Source organism: Sander lucioperca, chromosome 11 (genome assembly GCF_008315115.2).
Source record: "Sander lucioperca isolate FBNREF2018 chromosome 11, SLUC_FBN_1.2, whole genome shotgun sequence".
Classification (NCBI taxonomy): domain Eukaryota; kingdom Metazoa; phylum Chordata; class Actinopteri; order Perciformes; family Percidae; genus Sander; species Sander lucioperca.
This window is the reverse complement of record NC_050183.1, coordinates 10,575,543-10,587,790: the sequence shown is the minus strand read 5'-3', so window position 1 is coordinate 10,587,790 and position 12,248 is coordinate 10,575,543. Positions and strand designations below refer to the sequence as shown.

At 39.3% G+C, this 12,248-nt stretch overlaps 1 protein-coding gene across 2 annotated transcripts in view; it reads right to left on the bottom strand.

The window, feature by feature from the left end:
- nme7 (NME/NM23 family member 7) overlaps positions 1–12,248 on the bottom strand; it is a 19,520-nt gene extending 7,272 nt beyond the window's left edge. Inside the window, exons 1-10 of one of the 2 annotated variants that reach the window (XM_031311860.2) lie at positions 11,976–12,248; positions 10,353–10,454; positions 9,851–10,017; positions 8,281–8,391; positions 7,138–7,188; positions 6,720–6,927; positions 6,489–6,594; positions 2,359–2,423; positions 1,291–1,359; positions 988–1,089 (exon numbers count right to left, since the gene is read on the bottom strand). In XM_031311860.2, the coding sequence (XP_031167720.1) occupies positions 988–1,089; positions 1,291–1,359; positions 2,359–2,423; positions 6,489–6,594; positions 6,720–6,927; positions 7,138–7,188; positions 8,281–8,391; positions 9,851–10,017; positions 10,353–10,454; positions 11,976–11,978 (984 nt within the window). In that variant the 5' untranslated portion in view covers positions 11,979–12,248. Of the gene's footprint in view, positions 1–987; positions 1,090–1,290; positions 1,360–2,358; positions 2,424–6,488; positions 6,595–6,719; positions 6,928–7,137; positions 7,189–8,280; positions 8,392–9,850; positions 10,018–10,352; positions 10,455–11,775; positions 11,796–11,975 lie in introns of those variants that run through there. The other variant, XM_031311861.1, reaches the window with a different exon arrangement.

Genomic DNA, 12,248 nt, shown 5'->3' with positions numbered 1-12,248 from the left:
ACTGTATTGATTTCCCCTCATATACACTGATGCCACTTTTGAAATGATGACCCAAGCCATCTAGCAAATATTGTTTCTCTACAAAGAAAATGTATGTTCTCAAGACAACTTAAAAGATGTTACAATCACATAAACATTGTGCACCCAGGGTCTTTAAGTGTTACAAGTAATAAACCGACCGGCGGCAGATCTGAAGAGGGGAACTAATAAAATAACAGAGGGCGGTGGCAAAGGCTTAATTATTTTGGCATCAATGAGCTGTGGTGTCTGTGTCATGGAAATCATTAGCCAATTACCATCCCCTTTCCTGCTCTGTGGCTACAATGTCAGTAACATTTTGACAGTGGTGTTGAAGTACTGATGGTTATGGACAGAAAGCATATAAAAAGAATAAAACAAAATCAGAAAAAATAATCAGAAACAGAGGAAATGACAAGTCATAAAAAAGTGGAATTATTTTAAACAAGATTGCACGCTGAGTCATGGACAACTGCTGAACAAGTTGGGGAATTGTGAAGGTGTGTAGTCACTCATTTTTATGGTGGCAGAGCGACGTCTTATCATTAGATTTCACATCACGCACTAGCACAGCCCTGCACCACTGGTTCCACAGTACACACAAACACACACATGACTGCACGTGTTCACACGCACACACAGACACACACACGCACACACACATGCACACACACATGCACACGCACACACACACATGGGCCAACTCTTTTATCTAGTCACAAAAGCCACACAATCTTTACAATGTACACTGAGCAAGGGCTAAAACTACATTCTCCAATTGATCATGAGTTTATTTGGTCTGATTCAGGAAAAAAGAAAAGGAGGATGATGGATGGATAACCCTTTGCAGATGATATATTCATTTTCACCACATTTAACCAAACGTTTGATGCATTACTTGTCGGACAGGCTTCTAGTATAGAATATAATGAGGAAATGGGAAATAATATTTAATATAGTTTGACTCACAGGATCGACGGGCCCACAGAGTTCCCTGAATGACTGCGGTACGTCAGTGCCATGGATCTCTAGGACCATGCAGGGTCCAGAACACAGCTCAGTCACCATACTCTGCAGGGAGAGAAAAAAAGAAAATTATACTAATAATACGCAACATTTGGTTATTAACACAATATGCGAGCTTTTGCCACTCTTCAAGATCTTTACAAAACGTTGGTAATGTTTGTGTTTTTATTATCAAAAGTAACAATTGACAGAACTGTGATGCAGGCACTTGCTATGATGGCACAACAATGTAGTGTTTATACTCACAGGATACTCTGCGACAACACCTTTGTACACTTCATAAAATTCTTCTGCATTGGCCCGGTCCACATTGAACTGTGAAGAGGAAATATTATTTAAGACAATATGTTTTCAAAATGGAATATGAATAATATACTCCATGAAATGGAGAAAAAGAGTGCAGCCACAATGAAGAAATTCCCCTTAATAAAATGGAAATACTTCACTTAGTGTACGTTACTTTGAATTGTGACAGTGGCTCCATTATCACAAAAGACCTTTTGTAATTTCCATAAAAAGAAATACTAACTAATGTGTTAAGAACATCACGGCTGTGAAATCACATCCTTTGAAAAAAGACACTGCATAAATTGTTAATATCCTACTTACTTTATTCCCATTAATGCACAACACATTCTGCATGTGGCTACAGAGATAAAACCAAGATTGATTTATTTTTGTCCTACGGGCCGGCCCAGAATGTGCATCACTTCTGATGTGGCAAAAATAAATGGAGTGAGAGAGAGGTCACTGTTTGCAGCATTTTGAATTATGAGGCACGGTTGGATCAGAGAAAGTGAGTACAGTGCACATAATGGTTACATGAGTAAAGTTAGGATACATGGGCATATGAGCATAGGGCAAATAACACTATAATATATATCAGTGGTTCCCTAGGTTTGTGGAAGACTTAGGTGCACGTATTTGGCCAAACAAATGCATTTTCACATCATCTTGGACCATTATTATCACCATATCTGTGTCTAAAATGTTGGAAACGCTAGAGCAGATAATAAATAAATAAAACTCAAAAAGCTTAAAGACAAAACTTGCTAAAGAAGTCCACTGGGGACCAACTACAATCATTAGATCTGAGAAAAGTAATTTAGTTAGCTTTGATGCTTTACATTAATTTGACTAAGTGGTGCCCAAAACAGGTGCTGCACCCAAGCCTTATAATGGTACGGGAAACCCTGTATGTATCTCATATACTTCCTATTAGGGTAGTGAAAGGACAGCTTAATTTTTACCACAGAAATGCGAATCTACAAGACCATAGCACACGGAAGGACAGGAGAATCGCTAAAGTTTTACCATCTGAAGGGCTGAGATTTCAAATCCAGCTGCAGATATGGAGTTCAGGATCTTTCCAGTCAGACCTGCGAACACATCAAAGCTGTTCTTATCTACAGGCTTTCATGAGTTTAAAAGAGACTGCGTAGCAAGGTGTTTATTGCTACAATAAACTCTTCAATGTGATCCTTAGCAAATCGTTTCTTCCGCAGCCTTTACGGTTAATTCAAGTAAAACAGTTTAGATCACGCAACATTGTTGTTCATTTTATTAAATGACTAGGGTTAATATCACTGGATGTGCTGTGAAGCCATTATACTGCTCCGCTTCAAACATAAAAATGTTATCTTATGGTGTAGTGACCTTAGCTTGTACTGTCTCCTTTGGACCTAGTACAGGGAGATTGTCTTACTGTCAATAAGTAGAGGAGACCAGACATTCCACGCTTTAGAGAGCGAGATACAGAGCTGTACCTCCTGTCACTGCAGTGCATTATTGTAAAAATGGTACGACCACAGTGACAAAGGTGCAACAGTGACAGTGAAGGTCAGACTGCTGCAGACACACGTAATTGAAAGAGGGCGCCAGTCTCATTATCTCAGTCTGACATCCTGATAAAAAAGCAGACAGAGTACTTGCCAGGCAGGATACCAGGTGTCTACATTTTCCATTAATTGTAAATACTGCTGTGTGTAATCATGACTTTCAGTTTGGATCAGGTGCTACAGCGAGCGCTGATGAATTTCTCTCTAATTTGGGTAATCGTTTGGTCACAGTCCACTCATGTGTGTATTAGGTAAAGTAACCACCTCCCGAGTCCTCTGTGCCCTCCCCTGGCAGCAGCCAGCAGCCTGCCTAGGATAGAGACACACAATCTGCACAGCTCACAAAAGCAGCTGGTGCTGTTGCTAGGAGATCCTTTTCTGGGTGCCTGGCAACAGAGGCTTCTCTATTCCAGTCATGTCTGAGTGCATTTTCAGGCACAACTTCCCTTATCACCACTGTGATTGGCTGTGCCCTGCACACGTAGCTGTAGCGTATATTTTGGCCTCCTAATGGATCTTCAAGAGAAATCAAAGCAAGTTTTTTTTATATTATTTGTTTTTGAACTGACCCAGTTTGGGTTCAGCTGGCCAAACCCTCAGACTGGGTTACTATTTTTTGGCTCAGACCGCAAATATGACCTCACGTCTGAAGGTAAACAATGTGTTGTCACATTGGAACAGTGACAGTACTAAAATTTGAGCAGTTTAGGACCTTTTTTAACAATGCAACTCCAAACCTTTGTAAGCAGGCCAAAATACAAAGCCAGAATTATTCTTATGAGCTAAGTTTTGGCTTTTTTGCTACAATAGCCAGATGAGTCAACAGATTGTTAAGAGCGATGGTGATACCTGCTGCCGCACAAAACGCCTGCAACTTGTGGCCAACTGTTCTACCAAGGTATTGAAGCTTCTCACCTCAAATTTACTCCGCAATTGATATTGTTGGGAAGGAGAACTTTAATATAATTTTTTAAATAAGCCACCATGTCTTTACTACTTGAATATCAGGATACACATGGCAGTCCAGTAGGTGTGGTAAAGAAGGTGTCATACTCAACAAACCCTGCTTGAAATGATGTCTGTAGTAAGCAAATACCTATGATGCAACCAGACCGCTATGAGCACAGAGAAAATTGTGGACAGCCTTTGAAAGATTACATAAACTCCTACTTAGATACAGGCCTGTAGTAGAAATGTTTAAATGACATTGACTTTACCGTCAAGGAGAGAGAGCATGTGTAATTAATAGGTCTATAAGTCAACAATAAAGTGCCGAACGCTCGTGGCTGTTTGCTTTGAACTATCAAGCAAGCCAGTTACAGCTCTTGTTTTTAATGAACGTTAGCAAAACTAAGAGAAACAAAAGTAGAAGAGACATGAGAGAGATTTTGTCATACTTGATAAACTGACACAGCCTAAATCACAACACTACTATATACATATGTATATATGTACAAATGTATACTCTATGTATGTTTTGGAGGAATAAAATTTCGCAGCAGATTGGGAATTCAACAGTTCCTGGATTATGCCCTGCAGTTAAACATAGCATGCCCATGCTTAGGTAGGTGTTTTTAACAGGTCCTCTCTCACGGCAGATATTTCAACTTGTCATAGCAGGAATAGCACAGGTGTAGCTGCAGTAATAACATTTATAATGACGTCATTCTATTTGAGTGTGGCAGTATGTCATGCCAACGAGCAGCATGCACAGTACCAGGATCCTGGCACACTTACATATCATACAGGCACAATTAATGTTATTTTAATGGCTCCTTTCATGAGAAAGGTCTATACACTGGTTATAATACAACCTTAAACCCATGAATACTATTCATGGTAGTATTTCTCCTGAGTTTTTTTAATTTATGTTACTTCCTTTCTAATGTTCTTTGAATAAACATTGCAAGCAAGTATGTGTATCTCCCACACAAAATGTCATCTCAGCTCGCAATGTTCCCATGGTTATCTCAGCTGATTTTTTGTTATGAGGATTCCGTGATGTTATGTTGTCGTCTTGTCAAGTGTTTTTGAACAAGACTGCGTTTAGGGCGTGTACGAATCCACTTAATCCAAAAAGGGTCCGTGCGCCAAGCGCATGGTTCAAAAGGATTGTACTTAGTGTCTTAATTAATCATAGGTGTGTTTTGGGCGTAACATGCAATCAACCAATCAGTTTCATCTCCCATTCCCTTTAAAAGCCAGGCGTGTTTGGACCTTGGAGCATTGCTGTTATGATGGAGGATTTGCTGAGCAGGAAGGAGAGGTTGTTTAGGAGAAGAAACTGATCTGCTCTTGCGTGAAGTGAAAGTGCACGAGCAGATCATGTCATAATACTATTTCACATTGTAATATTTTTTTCATCTTTGTGTGCTGCTGCGCTTACCCTTTGTGTGTGTAACAAGCATAGTGTGCGCGCGCTGTGCACGAGCCTAGGTGCATTTTACTAATGCGCTGTTAAAACAGTTAAAAAATAGCAATGAAATGCTGCGTTATTGACTTTAGACCAGGTTTTTGTTGGTCAATGGCACGATCACTTCCCGCTGCCTCAAGATAGCAATACGCCCAGAATGCACCTGAACACACCTCCCTGTAAGACCAGCACGCCCATGGGCACACAGATGGGTGCAGGTGCATTTGCTATTTAAACGTGGGCGCTGGACGGGAAACTGACAACTGCGTCGGTCTTAAACTAGCAAAGACACTTGCGTCGGGCTTTGTGCTGCGCCGCGCCGGGTGCAAGATAGGGCCCCTAGAGTCTACAGCAATACTAACGGGGATGCGAGGCTGTGCTTTGAGCTAAATGCTAACGTCAGCATGCTTACATGCTCACAATGACAATGCTAACATGCTGATGCTAACTAAGCAAGTGTTATGTTTACCATGATCACCATCTTTATTGTCATTAGTTGAATGCCATTACTTTTGAAGGCATTTGTTCATAAACTATATAAAAGTATTGGACAAATAAAAACGTTTGAACATATGGTGGCGCTAGAGAAGAGTCAGAGGATCACCAAAGTCAGTCACTGACTGTTACGGCTGGCCGACATTGCCATCCCTAAAAACAGAAAAAGAACACAGCACAGAGAGCCCAAGTACATCCATGGAAACTAGATAAAAACCTGGTCTAAATCAGATACCAACCAAATATCCACTAAAGGATAAGGACTTGAGATCAAATCAAAAGTAAAGATTCAATTAATTGGTGAGCTTGTTTATTCTAATGGGCTGTGTGTGGGCTTATATGTCCAGAACAACTAGTCCTCTCCCTTCAGTCAACAACTTTCTGTGTGCATACTTCAGCTCTGTCCAGAGAATTTCACATTTCACAGGTCAGAGCTCCAGTGGCATGCTCCATGAACAGGGATCAGGGCAGGGATTTGGAAAAATCCAAAGCCAAATGCAGTAACCATGTAGCGCCTTTGTGTGACGCAAACACATTAACAGCCATAGGTGGAAGGGGAGTGAAATTGTAGACAAGTCGGTGGACTTGTAACTGCATAGTTTAGGAATGTATCAACAGACATACAAGGACCAAGATAGACACATCATTAATAATAAACACATCTGTTGGCTGCAAATAGATACGTATATGTGCCCTACCTTCTGATATGGCATGAGTTTTGATGATGCAGCATGTGCAGTCTGTTAAGATGGCTGTATTAGAGGGGCCGTGGCCAATTGTGGATGGGAAAAAAAATTCAAGCTCCTAATAAAACAAGCAGAATAAAAAAACACTTTAGAGTGCATAGTCATTTCTGGGAATGTGGAGCACAGGGTAAAAGGCCACATATGAGCATGAATAAAGCTAACAGGCTAGCTTCACATCCTTACTCTTGCTGCTGCAGCAAATGAGTCGGAGCCATGACCAACATTTTTTATGCCATCTGTTCCAAACTGGGCACGGATACTCTGCGGTGCCTCCTTCCGCGCCACAGCAGAGTCTGCAGGTCCCAGGAGCCTCCTCCAGGTAGACATGGCCTCATCACCCATCAGCTCCATGGCAACCACAGGGCCCGAGGACACAAACTGCACCAGGTTACTGCAAAATGGAGCAGTGGCGGAATAACTCATTCATATAAGTGACATTCCTACCAGCAGAAGGTCATCTGTGTTCAATATGTTCAAATGTCCCTACAATGTCATTAGGATCATGGCCACAGGTTCTGTTAATGATAGTGGCTAGCCACCATAAATGTGCCCTTTTGGTTCACACCTGCTTAAAACTGGCAAATCATTTACAGGGACTCACTTGAAGAAAGGCTTTGACTGATGTTCCACGTAAAAGTCTGCTGCTTGCTTCCTGTAATGTAAGAAAACCATAAACCATGGAGTTAATGAGTGGCGAAATTAGATATTCTATGTGAACTCTAAGTACCAAACTACTGACAAAGACATTTACAGAGGTCAATAATATATCTGGCAACTGTGCAGGATTTGTCCTTTTTGGTGTGTACGATTTTAGCTTCTTGGGTCAGGAACCAAGTCAACTTTCCTGCACTTTATTAATGAATTTCAGCAATATAGCACCATTTTACTGAAAGCCATTAAGACCTTTAAGTTATTAAATGATTATAATATGAAATGAAATGGCATGAACTCCTATTCTATAAGTTTGTACCTTTGAATATGAACTTCTGTACAATAAATAATTAGAAATTAAAAAAAAAGTAGCTTCTTAATCGTTTGGGGAAAAAGCAGAAATTCTGAGGTGACAATATTGAAATAAAACAACATTTAACCACAAATACAATTATGTCCTGTCCTTGGAATTCCATTTGAAATTCATTTTCATTGTTTTTAACCTTGGGAGAGTTTCCTTTCAGAAGTTAATTATGTACACATTTTGAGAGCCATTATATTTCCACCAGGGTTTTATTACTGGCAGTGTGGAGAAGACTTTGAAACAGCAGTTGACCTTCATACTGGGTAATAAAAATGGTAACACTGTTTTACGGGTGTGTAACATCCCAATGACTCCTACAGTTTTTACTTAGAATTTAGTTAGCTGTGCTGAGGAACGTCCTTGAATGAACTGCTCAATTTTGTGATCTCAGTATTTATGAAACCCTGCCTGCAGCCCGGAATTCAATCGATCCTTCACTTTCAAATACGTGTCAGATCCTTTAAAATACCACAATGTACAAACACTATTACACGTAAAAGTCCTGCATTCAGAATGAATAAGCACCTGATCAAACTGTAATGAAATGGCGACCTTGCCTGCTCCTTGAAACGCCATATGTTCCTAATGTGTGAGAAAGCAGGGCCATCCATCTGTTTATGTGTGAATACTGGCAGAAATAAGCCTGTGCCTCTCTCATTGTCTGATACATTTCCACAGTATGACTTGCAGTTTTATTAGACAGTCTCACCGGTGAGGCTTTGACCTTACCATGTAAGCGTTACCATTTTGGCTTTGGTCACGATCAGGTTGGAGGAGTATATCAACTCAAGGACATCTCCGATCTTGGTGATTACATCTGGCTTTATCACAGCAAGAGTTCTGGAAAAGTGGAGAGAGAAAAATATATAATAGATCATGTCTGACGACAATAGGAGGCAACTCATCAAGATCAGACACCATAACAGAAACACTTTCAATACAATACTTACAATAACTACTTAAAATAACGCTTTATAATGTGTAGGGTTGGGTATTGTGCCCTAAAGCTATAGTGTGTAGTTTCTGTCTCCCCCATGAGGAATTCTAAGTAATGACAATAAAACTGTCGGCGCGTCCACATGATACAAGCCTTCCGTAATCGCGCATCGCCCCCACCCCTCCTCCTCCACGCAGTTGCTTGTAATCAAGCAGGACACGGAGGATTAAAAAAACATGAGAGACTCTTCAGAAGAGGTAATTATCTTCACCACTCAAATTTCTGAGCGCAAAAGTTGCCAGACGACACCAATTTCTAAACACAGCCATACTGAGAAATCCAGAGAGAGTTGTGTGGAGCTGATAATCTTAATTAGCTTTGTAGCAACTCGTTTGGCAATGGCTTGAATGTAACGGACGTTCATTAATATCAAAAAGTTACACACTAAAGCTTTAATGTATTGGGAACAAAACTGTAGGCTGGAAAAACTTATGGTTGGCGTGCTTGGTCAGTCTTACATACTTACTTGCATACTCCTACTGATTTAGTTTTATTTATGTGGGTATAGTTCTTGAGTTTGTGATGGAAATGTTTTTGAAGGAAAACAAAGTAATATACTTTTTTTTGTGTATTGTTTTGGTATCCGTGCAAAAAATAAATATATCACAAATAAAATCACAAATAAAATGTGATTTATTATTCATATTATTATTTGTCTCTTCTAAGTTTAAGCACATACAATTAATTTGCTTTGAAAATCTGACAGCTGTTTAACAGCAGATGCAACTGGACAAGCATCCAATTACTAACAATATATTATTTAAGATTATATTTTTTTAAGATTTGTTTTGGGCTTTTGGGCCTTTTATTGGATAGGAAAGATGAAGACAGGACAGGGAAAGAGAGGGTGACGACATGCAGCAAAGGGTCGCGGGTCGGAATCGAATCCTGGCCGCTACGGTAAGGACTGAGCCTTTGTACATGGGGTGCACGCTCAACCAGGGCGCCCAATAACAATACTTAAGAATCTAAAAGGAACTTCCTTTAAATGATGACAATAAATGCAGATAACATAGATAACAGCAGTTTCCACAACATGCTACAGAAAATGCAGCAAAATCTAAATAGAATACATTGCAACACATTAACTTTACCATAATATTTACTATACTGAGGATTAAGTACAATGTGCGGGAGTTTATAATGTCTGTGAGCAGTCCAGCACAAAATAATGCTAAAATAAAGATTATAAATCACAGTTACAGGGAATACGGTAATGTAAAGTTCTGAGGCATGTAACTGGAGAGGATCAAGCAGACCTATCACACAACCGTATTACAAAGACTTATTACACAATCATACCTTTCTTTTTTGCTGCCAAGTTTGTTTGCTGTGTACTGATCTCCATATTCAATCAGATTAAGCTGTCGTGAGAAGACATTCACTCGATTCCCAACGAACAGGTCCTCTTGATGGAGGTCCTCATATTTGGTCCTTCTCAAAAATATCCGCTGGTTTTTTACATCAAACTGCAAATAAAGAAAAACATGTTGATAGTTTAGTAAAATTAAATAGTTGCAGACGTAAGACTTTTGTAATTACTATGAAAAATATACCAGAGAGAATATAACCTGTGCTGGAAACAATTTTTCCAGATGTCAACAGGGAAAAAACATCTGTTCTTGCATCAAAATTCTATTGACATTAAACAGAATAAGCATCTCCTTAAATATTCAAATTTTGAGACTAAAAAGCTTGATACATTGTAATTACAGTATCCTTCCATTAACAAGTAGCTAGCCTGGAAGCTGAAACAATGTAACAGCAAATTTAAAGAATAGTGACTGCAGCAGTAACTGCTTACCATTTCCACTGAGCTATCTTTGGGGTAGTAGAACAGTTGGTAGCGCCGCAGGAGAGCTGCAGTAGGGTCATACCACTCAGTAAGAAAGGCATAGCGTTCCTCCTGATAATATCAAAGAACAGAACAAATTAGTAATAAGGAGGCACCAAACAACAAATACTGAGCTTTAAAAAGGTCATATCATGTTGCGCCAAACCATGAGGCTATGATATTGTTTTTTTTGGTCAAAGATATTTTTGTAGGTCTTAGTCCCAGATATAGACCCAACTTGTTTTAATCTTTAATGAGAAAAGAAAAAAAACTGAGCTAGGTTTAAATTATTAAAGTTAAAGTAGCATCTCTGTCCGTGCTAGCAGCTCCATAGGCCTATTTGTTGCAGTAGACATACTGTACCCATCCTTTAAGATTGTAAAGGGGCCATATCAGAGGTTTTTATATCACTGTTAACTATGTTCCAATGCATGCTTTAGTGTTTCAGATTTTTGATTGCGTCACCTCACATTCTATGAGGGTTTGGATTATAATAATAAATGTGCAGAGATGTGCAACATGCTTGAGTTAGGTAATGTAATACAGTGTCAAAGTTATGCTGTTGTTGTAAAGTAATGCAGTGCTGAATTTTCAAATGTGACTACAGCAAATAAGTGCATTAAATAGCAATCAGTTCAAATTTACTAAGAATTAAAAGTGACTTAGAATGAAGTCATATCAACACTTAAGCGATGACAGATCTGATTCTATTCATCTTGTCAACCGAAAAGGGTAAAAAGCAGTGGACACTTATAAATACAAATGATTGCCTCAAATTATGTTGTCAGTAAGGTTCAAACTTAGTTTGAGGTTGACTGCAGTGCCAGCTCATAGCAACATGTTTGACTTCCAGCACTTTGTGTGCAGACGGTCCAGTTTCCTCCCACAGTCTAAAGTCAAGGTGAATGAAAGACTTTATCCTGAACCTAGTGTGTACTGTATATGTGTTTCTGTGTGTGTGTGTGTGTGTGTGTGTGTGTGTGTGAAGGACATCATATCCAAAGTGTTTCCTTGTCTTCTGTCCATTGTTAACTTGAGAAAGCTCCAGCCCCTGACCCTTGACTCTGATTGAGTAGGCAAATAATATAAACAATCTCTCTCTGATATAATTCTGATATCAATCTTATTTCATTGGTAAACGAACTTTAGTATGTGAACGTAGAAACTATTGGCACTGTAACGTTAACTTGGAAAGTACAAATGTTAACGTTACAGCTTTAGCTAGCTAGCTAACTAGCTAAAGTTAGTCAATGCTCATCTACTGGACATTTGCTAGTTAACGTAAGTGAACTGTTACCACCAATTGCTGTTGTAAAACTGGCTTTAAGTTGTAACGTTACATTCATTATTTGACTAAAAACGTTACTCCAAAATGCCAACATTAATACAATACCTTTAGTTAGTCTAAAGTTGTTGGCTAACGGTAGGTTAGCTAACTGTTATGCTAACGTTAACTGCTAGCCTATGTTTGCTATGCTTAGCAAACAGTTTTCTGTTTGGTCCGTTGAAGCGTTATAGTTAAATGAATTGAATCTCTAACCAACAACTAGTGCGTTCGCATCATTGTTTTTGAATGGGGAAATGTTAACTTACCATTCTTGACAAATTAATAAATTACTGTCCCAATATTTTTATCAGCTACAAAATGTGAGCCTTAACAGGCAATGCTCCGTTTCTATAGCAACTGTAGTTCGCTGAATTGTATGCAAATTTGCATTTCCTAGGATGGTGAAGGCACGATCCACCCTACTCTGGCTTTGATTGGCTCGTGGTTGTTGCCTTCGTTGGTTTTATTGGTTAAATTAAGCAATTAGTACAGGGTAAGCCAATCAGACGCAGAGTAAGGCGGGTCATGTGTGAACTGCC